General features: G+C 37.5%; 1 protein-coding gene and 7 non-coding genes across 8 annotated transcripts; 4 read left to right on the top strand and 4 right to left on the bottom strand.

Moving 5' to 3' along the window:
- Nucleotides 1-2,684: 2,684 nt before the first annotated feature.
- Trnav-aac (transfer RNA valine (anticodon AAC)) lies at nt 2,685-2,757 on the bottom strand. The gene has a single exon. It is a non-coding gene; the product is annotated as a tRNA-Val (tRNA).
- Nucleotides 2,758-4,481: 1,724 nt separating this feature from the next.
- On the bottom strand, nt 4,482-4,554 carry Trnav-cac (transfer RNA valine (anticodon CAC)). The gene has a single exon. It is a non-coding gene; the product is annotated as a tRNA-Val (tRNA).
- A 2,129-nt stretch (nt 4,555-6,683) lies between these two features.
- On the top strand, nt 6,684-6,755 carry Trnad-guc (transfer RNA aspartic acid (anticodon GUC)). Its single transcript has one exon. It is a non-coding gene; the product is annotated as a tRNA-Asp (tRNA).
- A 5,527-nt stretch (nt 6,756-12,282) lies between these two features.
- Nucleotides 12,283-12,355, bottom strand: Trnav-aac (transfer RNA valine (anticodon AAC)). Its single transcript has one exon. It is a non-coding gene; the product is annotated as a tRNA-Val (tRNA).
- A 1,831-nt stretch (nt 12,356-14,186) lies between these two features.
- Trnad-guc (transfer RNA aspartic acid (anticodon GUC)) lies at nt 14,187-14,258 on the top strand. The gene has a single exon. It is a non-coding gene; the product is annotated as a tRNA-Asp (tRNA).
- A 592-nt stretch (nt 14,259-14,850) lies between these two features.
- Trnav-aac (transfer RNA valine (anticodon AAC)) lies at nt 14,851-14,923 on the bottom strand. The gene has a single exon. It is a non-coding gene; the product is annotated as a tRNA-Val (tRNA).
- Nucleotides 14,924-18,221: 3,298 nt separating this feature from the next.
- Trnav-aac (transfer RNA valine (anticodon AAC)) lies at nt 18,222-18,294 on the top strand. The gene has a single exon. It is a non-coding gene; the product is annotated as a tRNA-Val (tRNA).
- A 2,930-nt stretch (nt 18,295-21,224) lies between these two features.
- Nucleotides 21,225-22,340, top strand: LOC140922339 (C-X-C chemokine receptor type 6-like). The gene has a single exon (XM_073372330.1). It carries the CDS (start codon nt 21,225-21,227, stop codon nt 22,320-22,322), a length of 1,098 nt encoding a protein of 365 aa, XP_073228431.1. The 3' UTR covers nt 22,323-22,340.
- Nucleotides 22,341-22,663: the final 323 nt, after the last annotated feature.

Raw genomic sequence — 22,663 nt, 5'->3', positions numbered from 1 at the left:
CCAAATCTGGGCAAAGAAGACAAAATCTATTTTTGTTTCATACACATGTATATTTTGTTTTTTTCCGGAGTTAACAATATCCCTGACGGATTTAGCGATAATTGGAAAGAAGCGAAATTCAATAAAATTGACCCTTATCAATCAGGGTTTTTTCCTCTCACGGAAACAATTTCTTTTCATTTTTCTTTCTCGCAGTGCCGCAAACATTGTGTCCAGTATACGTATCACAGATAGATGGATTTTGTGACTTCTTGGAAGGGAATCTTGCACATTATACTGATTCGTAAATGCCATACAGCTAACTGCTCTCTCACGTAAAATTTGCTAAAGATTACGCCATTCAGTCCGCTATCGAATAATTTGGATTCTGATTTGCTTTAGAAATTAACGATTTATTAAAAAAAAGAAAAAAATCCGCTATTAATCTAAAACTCACTTCTTTTTTGCAATCTTGAGAATAAAATTGCAATCAAAATGGAAATGTTATGAACAACACATTACTGAGCATTTCATTGCAGCAGTTTTAAACATGTTGAAGTTCGACGAGAGAAGATTTTAGAACCTTACATTGGTGATCAAACAAGACCTACCTTTTTGAACAACATTGGGTGGATTGTTTCGTGTAGCTTACAGCTTAATAAGGAAAGCCAGTGAAAGGAAATTTTCTTTTACTCCGGAAGTGACGCATTATAAGTAAGTAAAATTTCCAAAAGAATGCTAAATATACTAAGAGAGTTGCCGAGCACTCCTCTTTCATCAGTAGTTTGCCAAGCCGATATGTAATACTAGTTAATTCTTATTTCCTTTTAGTTGTATTAACCCCCGGGAATAGAGAAACGACTGTATAAGTATAGGTAATAGCATGATTTGTAGTGACATTTGGCATAAATAGCACGAGTGATGTTTTAAAATTGTGATACAATTGAGACAATTTTGAACAAGTGGTAGTTAAGCCAAATATCACGATATTTGGTATATTGGTTTCTAATTCAGATTCATCTGCTTTTACTTCATCCAAGCATGACACACTCCTTTTTTTTTAATTAGGGGGATTATTTTCGTCGAAACTAAAATAACCAAATTAAATCTGACCCTCTTCTTGTTGCATAATTGGATAGCTTCTGCCCGCTATCCGTACCATTATTTGCCAATCAGCGCGTAATAAATCGGCCTGATTTTATAAAAAGCAAGCACTGACATTGTAAAGGTCAAAATGAAGAGGAGTAAACCGTTAACAATGATGCAAATGCTCACTTTATGTTCAAAGTCGTAATATTATTGTCAAACGACTTACATTTCAAACAATTTAAAAGAAATGTCCATAAATAGACAATTTAATCAGAAGCAATCAACTTTGAACGAAGAATGAGTTTATAACAGGGAGTCCGTGTAAAATCCAAATAATAGAATGATTCGCGGCAAGCCTAAAAGAAATCAAACTTGCTTTTGTTTTGCTTGGTGAAACAATTTCATGTTACAAAGTAAACGAACGCCGTATAAATTAATTTGAGCTTCGGCGACGTAAAACTTGGCATACACTAAATATCATATAATATAAGTTTTTGAAAAGCGAAATATGAGGGTAAAGCTCTCTGCCGTTACCCTTTATCGTAATGAGAATTAGCTGGGATTTTTATTAAGTTACCCTAAAAAAAAAAAGCGATAATCGCCTTACCGTGCGTATAATATTTCTTTTATCTGTACAATGTATAATTTCCACTGGGTCATTTTTGCATTATTTTGCCTCACATAATTTCCTTGTGTATATAAGTCTGTTACTGAAAGACCATTAAATATTGCGTCGATGGAGCTAAATGACATTTGCTTTTCGCATTTCTTCCGTCAATCTTACTTACTTAAAGAAAGTTTTTAAAGACAGCTCTCAAAACGTTTATTAAGATAGCTTGTACAAGAGAACAAAACATGAAACGTTATCTTGAGATCTAGCATGATCTGGAGTCCCCGTAGCATTGGTGGGCCAAATTGCAATTGTAGTTTCACCTCTGCACTTCCAAATCTTTTTGCACTTCCACTTTTAAGTCCTGGTAGTGGTCAATCTTCTCCCGTTCTTCAGGTTTTTCTACTAAGTGTGTATCATCAGCAAGCCTCATCGATTGTGGAACACACCGTGCCCTCTTTTTCCAGCAGCTAAATATTAGGTCTGTTATGAACTAAATAACAAGCTGGTTTAATTAAGCGGTAATCAGTAAACTTGCTGTGGAGAGTTGTTGACAGTTTTATTTGCTCTGCGATTGAACTTTCGGGGAAGGAAAGAACATCCCTAACCTTTTCCCACGCTTTGAACAGTGTTGGATTGTTTCTTGTTTTATTGCAGTGTTTACGGGTCATAGCTTGCACAGCAGCAAACAATGGGGAGGGGGAAAGGGAAGGCTTGCGTTTCCTTTGTTGACGCGACGAAGTAGATACATATATATCGCAAGAACGCGAGATGTGTCGTCAAAGGTTAATAACATGTATCAAGTAATTGTGCCACCGATTATGATTTTTTAAGGCTATTTATTACAAAAGGGTAGGTTTTGTCAGCCTAATATGGTTAGCGAATTTTCTGTACGAGAACCTTTCTCTAATATGACGTTTGCGACAAAAAGGAGTAATGTAACATAAAGTAATTATTAATAAAGTAAACGAGAAAAAAATAATACAAAAAAGAAGCACAACGTTCTTGTTTCCGGCCAGAATTGAACTGGCGACCTTCCGCGCGTTAGGCGGACGTGATAACCACTACACTACGGAAACTGCTGTATATGATAAGAGTAAGTTCGAGGAATAATGGGTATCTTATCCCTCGGATGTACACGCAAATTCATACCCCTAGTGTGGTACAAGGGGGGTGGGGGCGAAGGGTGGATGGAACCCCTCCCCGGAGTTTTTGATTTGTTGAAGTATTTTGAAACGATTTTACCTTAAGTGGAAAACCTTTGATCTTCTTAACAAGATGAAGTATATTTTAGGGGTAGTGGTTCTGCTGGAGGTCAGTGATGTCACCAATAATGGCCGCCATTTTCGTTTTTACTAAGAATTAGACATCAGGTTAAAACCCGCAAGAAATGATATTTTTTTGTGCTTTCCATGAAAAGTAACACATAAATAAGCACTCTGCATGATTTTAGCCACAAGAAAACAGAAAGGTACGATATTGTTCGCTTTTCTAAGGTGACAACTAAGTCTTTGGCCTCGGAAACAGGCTCTTAGGAGTCAATGAATTAGGCGAGAGCAAAATTGCTGAGGAACTTTACCCATACCAAGACTTCGTTTTTTGCTGGTGTGAAGTCAGGATCTACGCTGATCTGCCGACCGTGTGACTCTAAAACCGGGAACTTGAATAAGACTAGTGTAAGAAAAAAGTCTCAAATGAGTTGATTATTTTGCTAACCCGGTTTTTGAAGATCTAGGTATACACATAAAGCGAAAAATGCTTGCTCGACCCCACTTGGTATTTTACAAAATCAAGAAGGTGGCCAACATATGAATAACCTTTAAGAATAGCAGTGAGGCCATGATGACATCAATTATTACTAAAAAGGAATCTGAAGCATCCGCCATTTTGGATCCCCCATTTTTATTTGTTTTAATGTATTCTATTTTACTTAAAGCCCGTAGAAATGGAGGAATTTTTTATCATAACTTGATCTGAGTATAAAAGGACGCATAAGAAGCAAAACTGGAATAATAAAGGCTTCAGTTGTCGACCAACAAATTTCTAGCTGCTGAGTAAATTTTCACGCAAGGATGATTCATTGTCTAAATTTTGACCAAGCGGGGAGGGGGACTAGGTTGTTCCTGGGGTGCGACTAAAACCGTGACTATAGCAAAAGTATAAGCTAAGGCCTTAGAAATATATTTCCGAAAATTTTGTTCTAAGGCGAACACAACAAAATTCGGTCAAGATTTTTACTCCAGCAACTCTGTTGGTTGTTTTTTGCGCTAAAACGAAATGCAACATATGTCTGGAACTCCCTTCCCGGCCCTACCCTATTGAGTTTCCTTTTTACCCATACCACAGAGTCTGTACGGATGGACGGAGTACGCTGACGTCATAACCAAATTTTCTGGCATCGACAGGTTTAAAAAAGAAATTAACTGCAACAACCACGGGCGACGATCCAGTATGTTGTCAGGTTTACTGAAGAAGGCAATATACGTTGTGTTCAGCTTTGCTTTGGTCTCTCTTAGTTCGTCACTCAAGATGGGCTATAGGCAACATGAGCTTCGACTAAATAAAGGTTACATTGTCGTTTCTGGTCATTTCTGCCCATATATTTCTTGTAGTAAGGCCTGGAAACATGCTTTGTTTTGATTCGAAAGTCGATCTGCAGAAATGATTAGAAACGACAAAAGACTACTTCAAAGTAAGTAATTCAACTTATTAAATTAAAATTTAACTGTTATTTAGTCAAAACCCATCCCCTCATGGTTGAGTAATTTGTACTGATTTGCATAATTTAAAGAAAAAAGTAAAGTGTTTCCGGCCAGATTAGAACTGGCGACCTTCCGCGTGTGAGGCGGACGTGATAACCACTACACTACGGAAACCACAGTTAACAAATTCTCTATTGTTTATTTGTTTTGTTTGTTTTGAATCTATATAATTAAGCAGGAGGATGAATAATGATGAGGCTAGAGTGGTATTACGCAAATTTGCGAAGGAAAAACAAATTTTACAGTGTAGAAAACAACAATAGGAAGAATTGCGAGGTGGTAATAATGGACCGAGCAATGTAGCCTCAAGCACACCATTTTTCAGTTGTTTAGTTAGTACCCTAGCCTTCAATTGAGGGCGAGGCCGAGGTTGGCCTTGTTTTGATACAAACCTCTTGTTTTCTCATGGAAATTCTAGTTGAAAAATACAGGTTTGCATGCCGAAACAACATGGGCTCGCAACAGTATAAGTTACTCGCCCAAGATGCCCCCTTTTTAAGCACAACATACGCAAGTAATTTGGAAACCTAAAAAAAGGAACCCTAAAAGCCAGTTGGTTCGATGTCATAACGTGAAACAATTGGAAATTATCATAAATAATGATTTTTTATTGTTTCTGCGACCAATTAGGAAACACCTTGCAAGCGTACATTAAAAATAATGGTTCCCCAATCTTCCAATTGTTGCGCGTCAAAATGTTAAAGGGAGTAAAAATGTTTCGAAAATCAGTTTTAATATTGGCCTCCAACTGAAAAAAAAAAAACAGTATTTACGTATTTTCGAGTTTAAAAGGATAGTTCTTATACTTTCCTTAATTCCTTTCCGAGCATCTGCGGGCATGAGGCGTGCTCTGCGGAACCCCATACCTAACAGAAAATGAAAACCTATCGATGACAGAAAATTTGATTATGACGTCGGCGTACTCCGTCCGTCCCTACAAACTCTGGGGGTAGGGGTAAAAAACTCAGTAGGGTAGGGAAGGGAGTCCCAGACAAATATGTAGCGTTTCGTTTTGGCGCAAAATTAACCATTTAGGGGCAACCAACTGAGTTGCTGGATTGAAAATCTATATTAAATTTTGTTTTGTTGCCTTAAGACAAAGTTTTTCGAAATTCAGCTGTGGTCGCGTCGGAGTTGTGTTTCTGCTTTATCACAGTTCAAGTGCAAAGTCAGTAATTAAGTATTATTTCTTCGTGGTAGTGGATGAGATGTCAATTCAGGGTTTCCTGAAAGAACCGTGTGCAGCTCCGTCATAAGGAACTCTACGATCGGACGACGCGACGGCAACGAAAACGTCGCTTCAAAAACGAATTTGCGTTCTTTTGGTCTTTATCGCGATTATTCCAGCTCACTTACGTTGTCAAATGTAAGCGAACGCTGCCGGAGTTGAATTTTTAAGAAACATATTCAAGTTTAAAAAGAGAATAAAATTTCGTCGTCACTTGTTTACGTTCTCCATAAAAAGTGAAATTAGGCAATTTCATGTCGTAGTAGAGCAAAAACGGCAAAGAAATGTATCAAAAAGTGCAATGCACGTGCAAAGTTGTTGTTTTGCCTACCTTACACCTATTGTTGTTTTTGACGTTCTCGCTGTCGTCGCGTCGTGGGATCGTAAAGTCCCTATTACTGAGGGGGGAGCGCGACTCTGAAATTTCTGAAGATGACCCCATAGTACTAATTAATAAAGTTACTAACAAATATGCAGTCGCCCTTTACAGTTCTCTCGTTCACATAGTTAGCGAAGAAAAAAGAAAAGCCGCGATTGATGGCTCTTGGATTGACAAACAACAACAACAACAACAAAAATTGAACAAAACAAAACAAAAAAAAAAAAAAAAAACTTTGCCACTATGCTATATAAGTTTCTGTCTTTGGGTTGGTCGGAATTGTCAGACTACAACTTACACATTTTGGATAAAAAAAATTCCCCGTTTAACTCCTGGGTTGTCAAAGATGACCCAGGACAAGCCTAGCTGATATAATCATCTGATATCCTTTTTTTAGAGTTTCAAATATGAACAAAATAGCTGAGAATACTGAGTTATCAATTCCTATTCAAACAGGGTCTTTTTTTGCCTCCTGCGACCAGGGATAAACATGTCTCTCAAAAATCATGGTAAATTGTTCCCACATTGTAGGAAATTAATGTCAGTAAGTTTGGCTTTCATAGTGAAGAGGATCTTGAAACTATTTTGCTTTAAAGTGATACAGAAACCATTAAACTTAAATTCAACACATCCAATTCCTCGGTAGTATAGTGGTGAGTATCCCCGCCTGTCACGCGGGAGACCGGGGTTCGATTCCCCGCCGGGGAGATTCTTTTGGTTTTCGGATGAAGATGAATGCTTGAAACGCTTTTTTTTTACCCTCAAGTTTGAATTTGAAGGGTTCGATAGATTAATCGTATTCTGAAATACAAATGTACGAATACTCAAGTGTTCTCTTACAAATCTCTTTGAGTCTAGTAACGTAACTTTTTGACCACGTTAACGTTACATACATCTGAATATCTTATTACTTTTAATGAAATGTTTAGATATTGCAAAGCGATGAATACCAAAGCAAGATGAGCGATTTGTAGAGTCCTGAATACGGTCAAATTAAAACGCCTTACGTAGGACACCAGTATAGAAGGTATTAGCTAGTAAGATGGAGACAACATAACTAATTAATCATCAAAAAAATATCAACCTAATAACAAGGAGAGTAAAAAATTAAAGGAGAGCGGCCATAAACTAAGCAAATGTACCTCTGATTCAAAATAATCATGATTATTATTATAATAAAAGAATAATAAGGTTGTCTGGAATGGAAGCAAAAATAAACCCTTTAAACGGATTCAGCCAGCAGGTTAATCATAATTTGAGTGAAATCCGTCGACCCTCAGACAGAGAGAATGCGGAATAGGAGGAAAGAAGAAAAGGGGGGGGGGGGGGGGTGGGGAGGGGGAGGGTTGGGGTAGGTTGAGAAACTTCAAACCTATTCAGAAATATAACACAAACATACAAGTTCGGTAACTGACCAGATTTATTTATTACCAAGTAAATCAATTCCAATTTCAGACTTTTTGAAAAAGTACTACTACTCCTATGCGATTTCAAACCAAATAACTAAGACGCCATTTACATGATACCGGAATGACATTCATTCCGAAATGAGTTTCGTTCCAGAGATAAGTTCGTACTGCATCGACATGATAAAATTGACGGGCTCAGCCTCAAGCGAAGTTCTCGCTTGCGTGGTTTTGCTTTGCGCCAGATCAGATACACATGCGCTACTGGCTCAAACTACAAAGAACAACAACAACTTATGATTTCACTGAAATTTTTCAATCAGTTTGGGTGTTCGGTGAGCTAAATCCCAGTCCATGCTCCCGAGTATTTACTTCCGCGGCATCGGTGGATTGCAGTGCTCATTCCTACTTATTCCACTTCAAAATGTGGCAAGAATCTAAAAACCGTTAAAATCGAAAAAAAAAAACAAAAACAAAACAAAACAAAACAAAAAAAAACCACACGCTTTTTTGAAATCTAATGACCATTGATCCATCAAACTTTGAGGTGAATCAGATAGAAGGTGCAAAAATAATTTTCAAGAGAGCGTTTCAGGCGTCGTCTGTTTCCACCGTGACAGTTGTTGGTGTTGTACCTCCTGTCGCAAGAAATATTCCGGGAAAGTTGTCGCCTTAAGATTCCATCCCGCCGCTTATCACTGAGAAATAGCTTTGAAATCGAGAGTGATCACAGTGTCACGTGACAAACTTAACTCAGCAATGGCGCAATCACAGAACATTGACCCTCGGCAAGGCTTCTTATTCTTACTGTGGCTCCAGCGCAGAATAATCTTCAGCGCCTGACGATATTTTGGAATTCGCCATGCGTACAGAAAAGAAAAAGAAATTCTGGACTGTTAGGATCCTCACTGGAGTAGAGACTTACCATCCCTAAAATAGTGACCGGCTGAGAACAGAGAAACAAAATGGCGACCAGAAAAAAGTTGACAACGATAAACTTGCGCTCCAAACAAGTTCGCCTCCCTCTACCCTCCGTCCTCTGATCTTCTTGAAGACTTCTTGAAGCGGCTGCCTTTTTCTTGAAAGTGATGAATAAAAGAATGTAAAATATTATGATCAGATATGTTAAAATTATAGAATGAAATATCGTGTCAAATTTTAATAAGGAATCTCTGTGGACCCCCATTTTAGGCAACAGAGTCAGCAATATGGCGTATGCATATATTCCAATGATGCAAACAATCACGCGACATTTCGTAACTTTCTGTGCGTACTTTAGAGGAGAAATTACCACAATGAATTGCGCGATGGTGAATGAAAGCACGATTATAAAGGAACAATTCATTGCAACCAGAGAGATATGATGACCGACGCTAATGAGAGTTTGACATGTCTTACCAGTGTCACGATGTTTAATGTATATCATAGTGAAACATGTGGCAAACATAGGTTGCTGTGTCGTGGCTGTTAAAATATCGGCAATAGAAAGACCTACGAGGAAATAAGTTGTAGTTTTCTTGAAGATCTTCAAAGGATCGAACAAAAACACCAGGAGCAACAAACCATTTGCGATGATGGATAAAAATGAAGCGATGAACATGTAGATTGCGGAACCAAAAGCAAACTTGAGGAATATTTCGTAGGCATCCTCTAAAACGTTATGTGGTAGCAGTAAAAATGATGAATTGAACGTAAAATTGGTTGTCCAGTTTAAGTTGAATCTTATATTTGATACTAAATCCATTTTTGTGGAAATCGTTTGAAGCTGCAGATTATTGCTTTTTGTGTCCAGATATGATCTTTTTATATATATTTACTATAATGAAGCCAAATTAAATATGACAAAAACACGGCTTCATACTGTTATTCTTTTAATTACAATTTATCTTTTTGGCTCTCCCGAAATTTTCTTATGTAAATCTGAGCTGTTTAATTTTTGTAACACTATACCATGCCGATGGCTGGAAGTGGCATCTGTTACAATTATCCTTATCCGGTGTGCATCATCTAATTTATGAACTTTGTTTTTGCCACAGTATCTTACACTTTGTCTTTTTTGTTTAGAAATTCAAATCAAAAGGAATAGCTAACAATTACCTGAATTAAACGACTGGAGTTTTATTTTCAAAACTTAGCAAAAGAAGTGCTTGAATGATGGCCAAATCTTGGCAAACAAGACAAAATCTATTTTTGTTTCATACACATGTATATTTTGTTTTTTTCCGGGGTTAACAATATCTCTGACAGATTTAGCGATAATTGGAAAGAAGCGAAATTCAATAAAATTGACCCTTATCAATCAGGGTTTTTTCCTCTCACGGAAACAATTTCTTTTCATTTTTCTTTCTCGCAGTGCCGCAAACATTGTGTCCAGTATACGTATCACAGATAGATGGATTTTGTGACTTCTTGGGAGGAAATCTTGCTCATTATACTGATTCGTAAATGCCATACAGCTAACTGCTCTCAAACTTTAAATTTGCTAAGGATTACGCCATTCAGTCCGCTATCGAATAATTTGGATTCTGATTTGCTTTAGAAATTAACGATTTATTAAAAAAAAAAAATCTGTTATAAATCTGAAAGTCGCTTCGTTTTGCAATCTTGAGAATAAAATTGCAATCAAAATGGAAATGTTATGAAAAGCAAATTACTGAGCATTTCATTGCAGCAGTTTTAAACATGTTGAAGTTCGACGAGAGAAGATTTTAGAGCCGTTCATTGGTGATCAAACAAGACCTACCTGTTTGAACAACATTGGGTGGATTGTTTCGTGTAGCTTACAGCTTAATAAGGAAAGCCAGTGAAAGGAAATTTTCTTTTACTCTGGAAGTGACGCATTATAAATAAGTAAAATTTCCAAAAGAATGCTAAATATACTAAGAGAGTTGCCGAGCACTCTTCTTTCATCAGTAGTTTGTTAAGCCGATATGTAATACTAGTTAATTCTTATTTCCTTTTAGTTGTATTAACCCCCGGGAATAGAGAAACGACTGTATAAGTATAGGTAATAGCATGATTTGTAGTGACATTTGGCATAAACAGCACGAAAGATATTTCAAAATTGTGATACAATTGAGACAATTTTGAAATATCACAAGTGGTAGTTATGCCAAATATCACGACATTTGGTATATTGGTTTCTTATTCAGATTCATCTGCTTTTACTTCATCCAAGCATGACACACTCCCTTTTTTTTAATTAGGGGAATTATTTTCGTCGAAACTAAAATAACAAAATTAAATCCTGACCCTTTTCTTGTTGCATAATTGGATAGCTTCTGCCCGCTATCCGTACCATTATTTGCCAATCGGCGCGTAATAAATCGGCCTGATTTTATAAAAAAAGCAAGCACTGACATTGTAAAGGTCAAAATGAAAAGGAGTAAACCGTTAACAATGATGCAAATGTTCACTTTATGTTCAAAGTCGTAATATTACTGTCAAACGACTTACATTTCAAACAATTAAAAAGAAATGTCACTAAATAGACTATTTAATCAGAAGCAGTCAACTTTAAACGAAGAATGAGTTTATAACAGGGAATCCGCGCAAAATCCAAACAAAACAATGATTCGCGGCAAGCCTAAAAGAAATCAAGAAATCAAACTTCCTTTTCTTTTGGTTGGTGGAACAATTTCATGTTACAAAGTAAACGAACGCCATACGAATTAATTCGAGCTTCGGCGACGTAAAACTTGGCATACACTAAATATCATATAAATATGAGGGTAAAGCCCTCTTCCGTTAACCTTTATCGTGGTGAGAATTAGCTGTGATTTTTATTAAGTTACCCTAAAAAAAAAAAGCGATAATCGCCTTCCCGTGCGTATAATATTTCTTTTACCTGTACAATGTATAATTTCCACTGGGTCATTTTTGCATTATTTTGCCTCGCATAATTTCCTTGTGTATATAAGTCTGTTACTGAAAGACCATTAAATATTGCGTCGATGGAGCTAAATGACATTTGCTTTTCGCATTTCTTTCGTCAATCTTACGTACTTAAAGAACGTTTTTAAAGACAGCTCTCAAAACGTTTATTAAGATAGCTTGTACAAGAGAACAAAACAAGAAACGTTATCTTGAGATCTAGCATGATCTGGAGTCCCCGTAGCATTGGTGGGCCAAATTGCAATTGTAGTTTCACCTCTGCACTTCCAAATCTTTTTGCACTTCCACTTTTAAGTCCTGGTAGTGGTCAATCTTCTCCCGTTCTTCAGGTTTTTCTACTAAGTGTGTATCATCAGCAAGCCTCATCGATTGTGGAACACACCCTGCCCTCTTTTTCCAGCAGCTAAATATTAGGTCTGTTATGAACTAAATAACAACCTGGTTCAATTAAGCGGTAAACTGTAAACTTGCTCTGGAAAGTTGTTGACAGTTTTATTTGCTCTGCGATTGAACTTTCGGGGAAGGAAAGAACGTCCCTGACCTTTTCCCACGCTTTGAACAGTGTTGGATTGTTTCTTGTTTTATTGCAGTGTTTACGGGTCATAGCTTCCACAGCAGCAAACAATGGGGAGGGGGAAAGGGAAGGCTTGCGTTTCCTTTGTTGACGCGACGAAGTAGATACATATCGCAAGAACGCGAGATATGTCGTCAAAGATTAATAACATGTATCAAGTAATTGTGCCACCGATTATGATTTTTAAGGCTATTTATTACAAAAGGGGAGGTTTTGTCAGCCTAATATGGTTAGCGAATTTTCTGCACGAGAACCTTTCTCTAATATGACGTTTGCAACAAAAAGAAGTAATGTAACATAAAGTAATTATTAATAAAGTAAACGAGAAAAAAAAAATAATAAAAAAGAAGGAAAACGTTCTTGTTTCCGGCCAGAATTGAACTGGCGACCTTCCGCGTGTTAGGCGGACGTGATAACCACTACACTACGGAAACTGCTGTATATGATAAGAGTAGAGTTCGAGGAATAATCGGTATCTTATCCCTCGGATGTACACGCAAATTCATACCCCTAGTGTAGTACAAGGGGGGTGGGGGCGGGGGGTGATCTTCTTAACAAATGAGGTATATTTTAGGGGTAGTGGTGCTGCTGGAGGCCTGTGATGTCACCAATAATGGCCGCCATTTTCGTTTTTACCAAGAATTAGACATCAGGTTAAAACCCGCAAGAAATGATATTTTTTTGTGCTTTACATGAAAAATAACACATGAATAAGCACTCTGCATGATTTTAGCCACAAGAAGACAGAAAGATACGATATTGTTCGCTTTTCTAAGGTGACAACTAAGTCTTTGTCCTCGGAAACAGGCTCTTAGGAGTCAAATGAATTAGGCGAGAGCAAAATTGCTGAGGAACTTTGACCCATACCAAGACTTCGTTTTTTCTGGTGTGAAGTCAGGATCTACGCTGATCTGCCGACCGTGTGACTCTAAAACCGGGAACTTGAATAAGACTAGTGTAAGAAAAAAGTCTCAAATGAGTTGATTATTTTGCTAACCCGGTTTTTTAAAATCTAGGTATACACATAAAGCGAAAAATGCTTGCTCGGCCTTTTTTGGTATTTTATAAAATCAAGAAGGTGGCTAACATATGAATAACCTTTAAGAATAGCAGTGAGGCCATGATGACATCAATTATTACTAAAAAGGAATCTGAAGCATCCGCCATTTTGGATCCCCCATTTTAAATTGTTTTAATGTATTCTATTTTACTTAAAGCCCGTAGAAATGGAGGAACTTTTTATCATAACTTGATCTGAGTATAAAAGGACGCATAAGAAGCAAAACTGGAATAATAAAGGCTTCAGTTGTCGACCAAAAAATTTCTTGCTGCTGAGTAAATTTTCACGCAAGAATTCATTGTCTAAATTTCGGGGAGGGGGTTCGTTGTTCCTGGGGTGTGACTCAACCCGTGACTATAGCAAAAGTGTAAGCTAAGGTCTTAGAAATTTATTTCCAAAAATTTTGTTCTAAGGCGAACACAACAAAATTCGATCAAGATTTTTACTCCTGCAACTCTGTTGGTTGTTTTTTGCGCTAAAACGAAATGCAACATATGTCTGGAACTCCCTTCCCGGCCCTACCCTATTGAGTTCCTTTTTACCCATACCCCAGAGTCTGTACGGATGGACGGAGTAGGCGGACGTCATAACCAAATTTTCTGGCATCGACAGGTTTAAAAAAGAAATTAACTGCAACAACCACGGGCGACGACCCAGCATGTTGTCATGTTTACTGAAGAAGGCAGGTATGGCCAGCCGAAATACTGTTATGAGAAAGCAATATACGTTGTTATGATCAGCTTTGCTTTGGTTTCTCTTAGTTCGTCTCTCACCATGGGCTATAGGCAACATGAGTTTCGGCTAAATAAAGATTACATTGTCGTTTCTGGTCATTTCTGCCCATATATTTCTTGTAGTAAGGCCTGGAAACATGCTTAAAATCCCTTCTAAACCCAATGGTCTATGCAAGGCGTTTGACCAAGTACCGCCAGGCTTTTTACATGAGTTAAAAATTCCTATTCAGACCGAGCTTTTTTTGCTTCCTGCTACCCAGTGGTGGTGGAGCGGAAGAGGGGGGGAGGGGGGGAGGGTGGTTTATAAACATGCCTGTTAAAAAATCCGTTGCAAATTGTTCCCACATTATAGGAAAAAGGGGTAAGTTTGGCGGTCATAGTTAAGACGATCTATCTGTTATTTGACTTTAAAGTGGGATGGGGCGTTTCCCCATTACATTACCCATTAAGCCTAAGTCTAATGTACCTAATTCCTCGGTAGTATAGTGGTGAGTATCCCCGCCTGTCACGCGGGAGACCGGGGTTCGATTCCCCGCCGGGGAGATTCTTTTCGTTTTCGGATGTAGATTAATGTATGGCATGCCTTGTTTTTTTTTTAATTTCAACCCTGAAGTTTAATATGAAGGGTGCGTTTCATAGATCGTATTCCGGAATAAGACTGTACTTAAAATTTCTCTTACAAATCTCCTCTAGATTAATGTTTGACCATGTCAACGTTACATACAAGTTTATTAAATTAAAATTTAACTTTAATTTTCTATAGTCCATGCACAAGTCCAGACTTCAATGGCGAAATACCAATTTGTCTCTCCTGGGCTCCTAGTCTCTCTTAGTTCGGCTCTCACCATAGGCTAAAGGAAACACCAGTTTCGACTAAATAAAGGTTACAGAGAAGGATTCTTTCGTCGTTTCTGGTCATTTCTGGCCGTATATTTCTTGCAGAAAGCCTGGAAATATGCTTTGTTTTGATTTAGAGGTCGATTTGCAGAAATGACTAGAAACGACAAAAGACTACTTCAAAGTAAGTAATTCAGCTTTATTAAATAAAAAATTGGACGCTTTTTAGTCGAAACGCATACTGTCACCGTTAAGTACTTTCTCTACTCATTTGTCTCAAGGAAAGAAAAAAGTAAAATGTTTCCAGCCAGATTTGAACTGGCGACCTTCCGCGTGTTAGGCAGACGTGATAACCACTACACTACGGAAACTACCGTATATAATAAGGGTAGAGTTCGAGGAATAATCGGTGTCTTATCGCTCGGACGTACGCAAATTCATACCCTTACTGTTGTACAAGGGAGGTTGGGGGGGGGGGGGGGTAAATTTAACCCCTCCCCGGAGTTTTTGAAATGTTGCAGTGATTTGAAATGATTTTACCTTTAGTTGAAAACCTTTGATCTTCTTAACAAATGAGGTATATTTTAGGGGTAGTGGTGCTGCTGAAGGCCTGTGACGTCACCAATAACGGCCGCCATTTTGGTTTTTACCAAGAATTAGAAATCAGGTTAAAACCGCAAGAAATGTTATCTTTTTGTGCTTTATATGACCATAAATAAGCACTCTGCATGATTTTCGCCGTAAGAAGACAGAAAGGTAAGATATTGTTCTCTTTTCTAAGGTGACCACTAAGTCTTTGGCCTCGGAAACAGGCTCTTAGGAGTCAAATGAATTAGGCGAGAGCAAAATTGTCGATGAACTTTGACCCAGACCAAGACTTAGTTTTTCTTTTCTGGTGTGAAGTCAGGATCTACGCTGGTCTGCCGACCGTGTGACTCTAAATCTGGGAACTTGAATAAGACGAGTGAAAGAGAAAAGTCCAGAGGTGTGTATCTGCCAATAGGCCGAGTTTTTCCGAGTTATTCGATGATCTTTGGCTTCTGTTAAACGTCAGAAGATTATGCGTGGTTGTGGATAGTCTTATCGGGGCCGCGAACTCACTGTGTGCGATTGTGATTTCCGCATATTGTTGAGAGGTATGTGGTCGCGTGGTTGAGCTGTTTCGCTAAAATATTCTGTGCCATCCATTAAAACGTTTCTTTTAATTTAGGTTAGCTGATTGTACCTTGGTAAAGCAACTCTCTACTCAGGAAAATTGGATCTAGGTCTAGTTTCAGCGGGCTCTAATGGCTGTGAACCAAAAGGCAGGTTTTTGCAGATACGAACTAAAGGTGATAATTTGTGTAGTATGTTTCATTCAGTTTGTTGTCTATTCCTTTCGAAACCCTGTCGTTTATCACACCGCAAGAAAGTAGTGTTTTGCTAACTATTTATTATAAGTTGTTATGTAAGCCTTATAACCAGGCATGTTTTCGCAGCAGTTCGCTCAACTTTAAAATTTCTAGACTGAAATGACATCAGTTTGAAACTTCACGGAGTCAGATTACTGAATAAATTTTCTAAATTTGCATCATTTTAAATTTGGACTAGTTGAAATGCTTCTAGTAACTACAAACTTACTGCCTGGAGTCAGATAAAGGCTTTTAATCGGCCTTTAAATGAAGTTTTATTGTTTTAAATTGCCAAGTAGCTGAATGAGTTGATTATGTCGCTAACCCGGTTTTCGAAAATCGAGATGCACATAAAGCGAAAAATACTTGCTCGGTCCCACTTGGTTTTCTATAAAATTAAGAAATTGGCTAATATATGAATAACAACGATGACATCATTTATTATTAAAAAACAATCGGAAGCATCCGCCGTCTTGGATCCTCCATTTTAAATTTTTTTAAAGTATTCCAAAAGTATTCCATTTTACTTAAACCCGTACAAATAGAGGAATTTTTTATACAAAACTTGATCTGAGTATAAAAGGCTGAAAAGACGCAAAAACTGGAATAAAAAAGGCTTTAGTTGTCGACCAACAAATTTCTAGCCGTTGTCGAGTAACTTTTCACGCAAGAATTAATTGTCCAAATTTTGAAGAAGAGGGAGGGGGACTAGGTTGTTCCTGGGGTGTGACCGAAACCGTGACTAAGCAAAAGTAAGCTACGGCCTTAGAAATTTATCTCCGAAAATTTTGTGCTGAGGCGAACACAACAAACTTTGATCTAGATTTTACTCCAGCAACTCTGTTGGTTGCCTCTAAATGTCTGTCTTTTTTTTTTTTGCGCCAAAACGAAATGCAATGTCTGGAACTCCCTTCCCTCGCCTATTGAGTTTCTTTTTACCCATAACCCAGAGTCTTGTACGGATGGACGGAGTAGGCTTGAACAGGTTTGAAAAAGAAATCAACTGCAAAAACCGCGGGCGACGATCCTGCATGTTTTCAGGTTTACTGAAGAAGGCAGGTATGGCCAGCCGAAATACTGTTAGGAAAAAGCAATATACGCTGCTATGATCAGCTTTACTTTTGTTTTAGCGCAAAAGACAACCAACAGAGTTGCAGGAGTAAAAATCTTGATCGAATTTTGTTGTGTTCGCCTTAGAACAAAATTTTTGGAAATAAATTTCTAAGACCTTAGCTTATACTTTTGCTATAGTCACGGTTTTAGTCACACCCCAGGAACAACGGTCCCCCTCCCCGAAATTTAGACAATGAATTCTTGCGTGAAAATTTACTCAGCAGCAAGAAATTTTTTGGTCGACAAGTGAAGACTTTATTATTCCAGTTTTGCTTCTTATGCGTCCTTTTATACTCAGATCAAGTTATGATAAAAAATTCCTCCATTTCTACGGGCTCTAAGTAAAATAGAATACATTAAAACAATTTAAAATGGGGGATCCAAAATGGCGAATGCTTCAGATTCCATTTTAGTAATAATTGATGTCATCATGGCATCACTGCTATTCTTAAAGGTTATTCATATGTTAGCCACCTTCTTGATTTTATAAAATACCAAGTGGGGCCGAGCAAGCATTTTTCGCTTTATGCGTATACCTAGATTTTAAAAAACCGGGTTAGCAAAATAATCAACTCATTTGAGACTTTTTTCTTATACTAGTCTTATTCAAGTTCCCGGTCACACGGTCGGCAGACCAGCGTAGATCCTGACTTCACACCAGAAAAAAACGAAGTCTTGGTATGGGTCAAAGTTCCTCAGCAATTTTGCTCTCGCCTAATTCATTTGACTCCTAAGAGCCTGTTTCCGAGGCCAAAGACTTAGTTGTCACCTTAGAAAAGCGAACAATATCGTACCTTTCTGTCTTCTTGTGGCTAAAATCATGCAGAGTGCTTATTTATGTGTTATTTTTCATGTAAAGCACAAAAAAATATCATTTCTTGCGGCTTTTAACCTGATGTCTAATTCTTGGTAAAAACGAAAATGGCGGCCATTATTGGTGACATCACAGGCCTCCAGTAGCACCACTACCCCTAAAATATAAAGGTTTTCCACTTAAGGTAAAATCGTTTCAAAATACTGCAACAAATCAAAAACTCCGGGGAGGGGTCCCTTCCACCAAACGCCCCCACCCCCCTTGTACCACACTAGGGTATTCAATTTGCGTGTACATCCGAGGGATAAGATACCGATTATTCCTCGAACTCTACTCTTATCATATACAGCAGTTTCCGTAGTGTAGTGGTTATCACGTCCGCCTAACACGCGGAAGGTCGCCAGTTCAATTCTGGCCGGAAACAAGAACGTTGTCATTCTTTTTTCATTATTTTTTTTTTCTAGTTTACTTTATTAATAATTACTTTATCTTACATTACTTCTTTTTGTCGCAAATGTCATATTAGAGAAAGGTTCTCGTGCAGAAAATTCGCTAACCATATTAGGCTGACAAAACCTACCCTTTTGTAATAACAATTACTTGATACATGTTATTAATTTTTGACGACACATCTCGCGTTCTTGCGATATGTATCTACTTCGTCCCGTCAACAAAGGAAACGCAAGCCTTCCCTTTCCCCCTCGAGCTCCCCATTGTTTGCTGCTGTGCAAGCTATGACCCGTAAACACTGCAATACAACAAGAAACAATCCAACACTGTTCAAAGCGTGGGAAAAGGTTAGGGATGTTCTTTCCTTCCCCGAAAGTTCAATAGCAGAGCAAATAAAACTGTCAACAACTCTCCAGAGCAGGTTTACAGATTACCGCTTAATTGAACCAGCTTGTTATTTAGTTCATAACAGACCTAATATTTAGCTGATGGAAAAAGAGGGCAGGGTGTGTTCCACAGCCGATGAGCCTTGCTGATGATACACACATGGTAGAAAAACCTGAAGAACGGGAGAAGATTGACCACTACCAGGACTTAAAAGTGGAAGTGCAAAAAGATTTGGAAGTGCAGAGGTGAAACTACAATTGCAATTTGGCCCACCAATGTTACCGGGACTCCAGATCATGCTAGATCTCAAGATAACGTTTCTTGTTTTGTTCTCTTGTACAAGCTATCTTAATAAACGTTTTGAGAGCTGTCTTTAAAAACGTTCTTTTAGAACGTAAGATTGACGGAAGAAATGCGAAAAGCAAATGTCATTTAGCTCCATCGACGCAATATTTAATGGTCTTTCAGTAACAGAGTTATATACACAAGGAAATTATCCGATGGAAAATAATGCAAAAATGACCCAGTGGAAATTAATATACATTATACAGGTAGAAAAAAATATTATACGCACGTTAAGGCGATTATCGCTTTTTTTTTTTTTTTTTTTTTTTTTTTTTTAGAGTAACTTAATAAAAATCACAGCTAATTCTCACCACGATAAAGGGTAACGGCAGAGGGCTTTATCCTCATATTTCGCTTTTCAAAAACTTATATTATATGATATTTAGTGTATGCCAAGTTTTACGTCGCCGAAGCTCGAATTAATTCATATGGCGTTCGTTTACTTTGTAAAATGAAATTGTTCCACCAAGCAAAAGAAAAGGAAGTTTGATTTCTTTTAGGCTTGCCGCGAATCATTGTATTGCTTGGATTTTGCGCGGATTCCCTGTTATAAACTCATTCTTTTTTCAAAGTTGATTGCTTCTGATTAAATTGTCTATTTATTGACATTTCTTATTAATTGTTTGAAATGTAAGTCGTTTGACAATAACATTACGACTTTGAACATAAAGTGAACATTTGCATCATTGTTAACGGTTTACTCCTCTTCAATTTGACCTTTACAATGTCAGTGCTTGCTTTTTATAAAATCAGGCCGATTAATTACGCGCCGATTGGCAAATAATGGTATGGATAGCGGGCAGAAGCTATCCAATTATGCAACAAGAAGAGGGTCAGGATTTAATTTTGTTATTTTAGTTTCGACGAAAATAATCCCCCTAATTAAAAAAAAAAAGAGAATTGTGTGTCATGCTTGGATGAAGTAAAAGCAGATGAATCTGAATAAGAAACCAATATGCCAAATATCGTGATATTTGGCATGACTACCACTTGTGATATTTCAAAATTGTCTCAATTGTATCACAATTTTGAAATATCACTCCTGCTATTTATGCCAAATGTCACTACAAATCATGCTATTACCTATACTTATACAGTCGTTTCTCTATTTCGGGGTTAATACAACTAAAAGGAAATAAGAATTAACTAGTATTACATATCGGCTTGGCAAACTACTGATGAAAGAGGAGTGCTCGGCAACTCTCTTAGTATATTTAGCATTCTTTTGGAAATTTTACTTATTTATAATGCGTCACTTCCAGAGTAAAAGAAAATTTCCTTTGACTGGCTTTCCTTATTACGCTGTAAGCTACACGAAACAATCCACCCAATGTTGTTCAAAGAGGTAGGTCTTGTTTGATCACCCATGTACGGCTCTAAAATCTTCTCTCGTCGAACTTCAACATCTTTAAAACTGCTGCAATGAAATGCTCAGTAATTTGTTTTTCATAACATTTCCATTTTGATTGCAATTTTATTCTCAAGATTGCAAAAAGAAGCGAGTTTCAGATTTATAACAGATTTTTTTTTGTTTTTAATTAATCGTTTATTTCTAAAGCAAATCAGAATAAAAATTATTCGATAGCGAACTGAATGGCGTAATCCTTAGCAAAGTTAAAGTTTGAGAGCAGTTAGCTGTATGGCATTTACGAATCAGTATAATGTGCAAGATTCCCTCCCAAGAAGTCACAAAATCCATCTATCTGTGATACGTATACTGGACACAATGTTTGCGGCACTGCAAGAAAGAAAAATGAAAAGAAATTGTTTCCGTGAGAGGAAAAAACCCTGATTGATAAAGGTCAATTTTATTGAATTTCGCTTCTTTCCAATTATCGCTAAATCCGTCAGGGATATTGTTAACTCCGGAAAAAAACAAAATATACATGTATATGAAACAAAAATACATTTTGTCTTGTTTGCTCAGATTTGGCAATCATTCAAACATTTCTTTTGCTAAGGTTTGTAGTGTTACAAAAGTCAAACAGCTCAGATTTACATAAGAAAATTTTGGGAGAGCCAAAAAGAGAAATTGTAATTAAAAGAATAACAGTATTGATGAAGCCGTGCTTTTTCATATTTAATTTGGCTTCATTATAGTAAATATATAGAACAAGATCATATCTGGACACAAAAAGCAATAATCTGCAGCTTCAAACGTTTTCCACAAAAATGGATTCAGTATCAAATATAAGATTCAACTTAAACTCTACAACCAATTTTACATTCAATTCATCATTTTTACTGCCACCAGATAGTCTTTTAGATAATACCTACGAACTATTCTTCAAGTTTGCTTTTGGTTCCGCAATCTACATGTTCATCGCTTCAATTTTATCCATCATCGCAAATGGTTTGTTGCTCCTGGTGTTTTTGTTCGATCCTTTGAAGATCTTCAGGAACGCTACAACTTATTTCCTCGTAGGTCTTTCTATTGCCGATATTTTAACAGCCACGACACAGCAACCTATGTTTGCTACATGTTTCACTATGCTATACATTAAACATCGTGACACTGGTAAGACATGTCAAGCTCTCATCAGCGTCGGTCATCATATCTCTCTGGTTGCAATGAATTGTTCCTTTATAATCGTGCTTTCATTCACCATCGCGCAATTCATTGTGGTAATTTCTCCTCTAAAGTACGCACAGAAAGTTACGAAATGTCGCGTGATTATTTGCATCATTGGAATATATGCATACGCCATATTGCTGACTCTGTTGCCTAAAATGGGGGTCCACAGAGATTCCTTATTAAAATTTGACACGATATTTCATTCTATAATTTTAACATATCTGATCATAATATTTTACGTTCTTTTATTCATCACTTTCAAGAAAAAGGCAGCCGCTTCAAGAAGTCTTCAAGAAGATCAGAAGACGGAGGGTAGAGGGAGGCGAACTTGTTTGGAGCGCAAGTTTATCGTTGTCAACTTTTTTCTGATCGCCATTTTGTTTCTCTGTTCTCAGCCGGTCACTTTTTTAGGGATGGTAAGTCTCTACTCCAGTGAGGATCCTAACAGTCCAGAATTTCTTATCGCCAACCTCATCGTGGAAAACGTGCTTTACTTGAAATTCCTGCTGGACCCTTTTCTGTACGCATGGCGAATTCCAAAATATCGTCAGGCGCTCAAGATTATTCTCCGCTGGAGCCACAGTAAGAATAAGAAGCCTTGCCGAGGGTCAATGTTCAGTGATTGCGCCATTGCTGAGTTAAGTTTGTCACGTGACACTGTGATCACTCTCGATTTCAAAGCTATTTCTCAGTGATAAGCGGCGGGATGGAATCTTAAGCCGACAACTTTTCCGGAATATTTCTTGCGACAGGAGGTACAAGGAGTTATTTTAAAAGGTCGCGGTGGAAACAGACGATGCCTGAAACGCTCTCTTGAAAATTATTTTGGCACCTTCTATCTGATTCACCTCAAAGTTTGATGGATCAATGGTCTTTAGATTCCAAAAAGTTGTGTTTTTTTTTTCTTTTTGTTTTGTTTTGTTTTTTTCGATTTTAACGGTTTTAAGATTCTTTGCCACATTTTGAAGCAGTTTTTGTGAACAGCTAATCGGGCTATAGCGGAAGAGAATAAGTAGGAATGACCACTGCAATCCAC

This window comes from Porites lutea, chromosome 13 (assembly GCF_958299795.1).
Source record: "Porites lutea chromosome 13, jaPorLute2.1, whole genome shotgun sequence".
In the NCBI taxonomy this organism is placed as follows: Eukaryota; Metazoa; Cnidaria; class Anthozoa; order Scleractinia; family Poritidae; genus Porites; species Porites lutea.
Note: the sequence above shows the minus strand (reverse complement) of the source record. Positions and strands in the feature narration are given on the sequence as shown.

What these genes read in the sequence shown, in the direction of transcription:
- LOC140922339 (XM_073372330.1), top strand. Translation starts at nt 21,225, where the DNA reads ATGGATTCAGTATCAAATATAAGATTCAACTTAAACTCTACAACCAAT.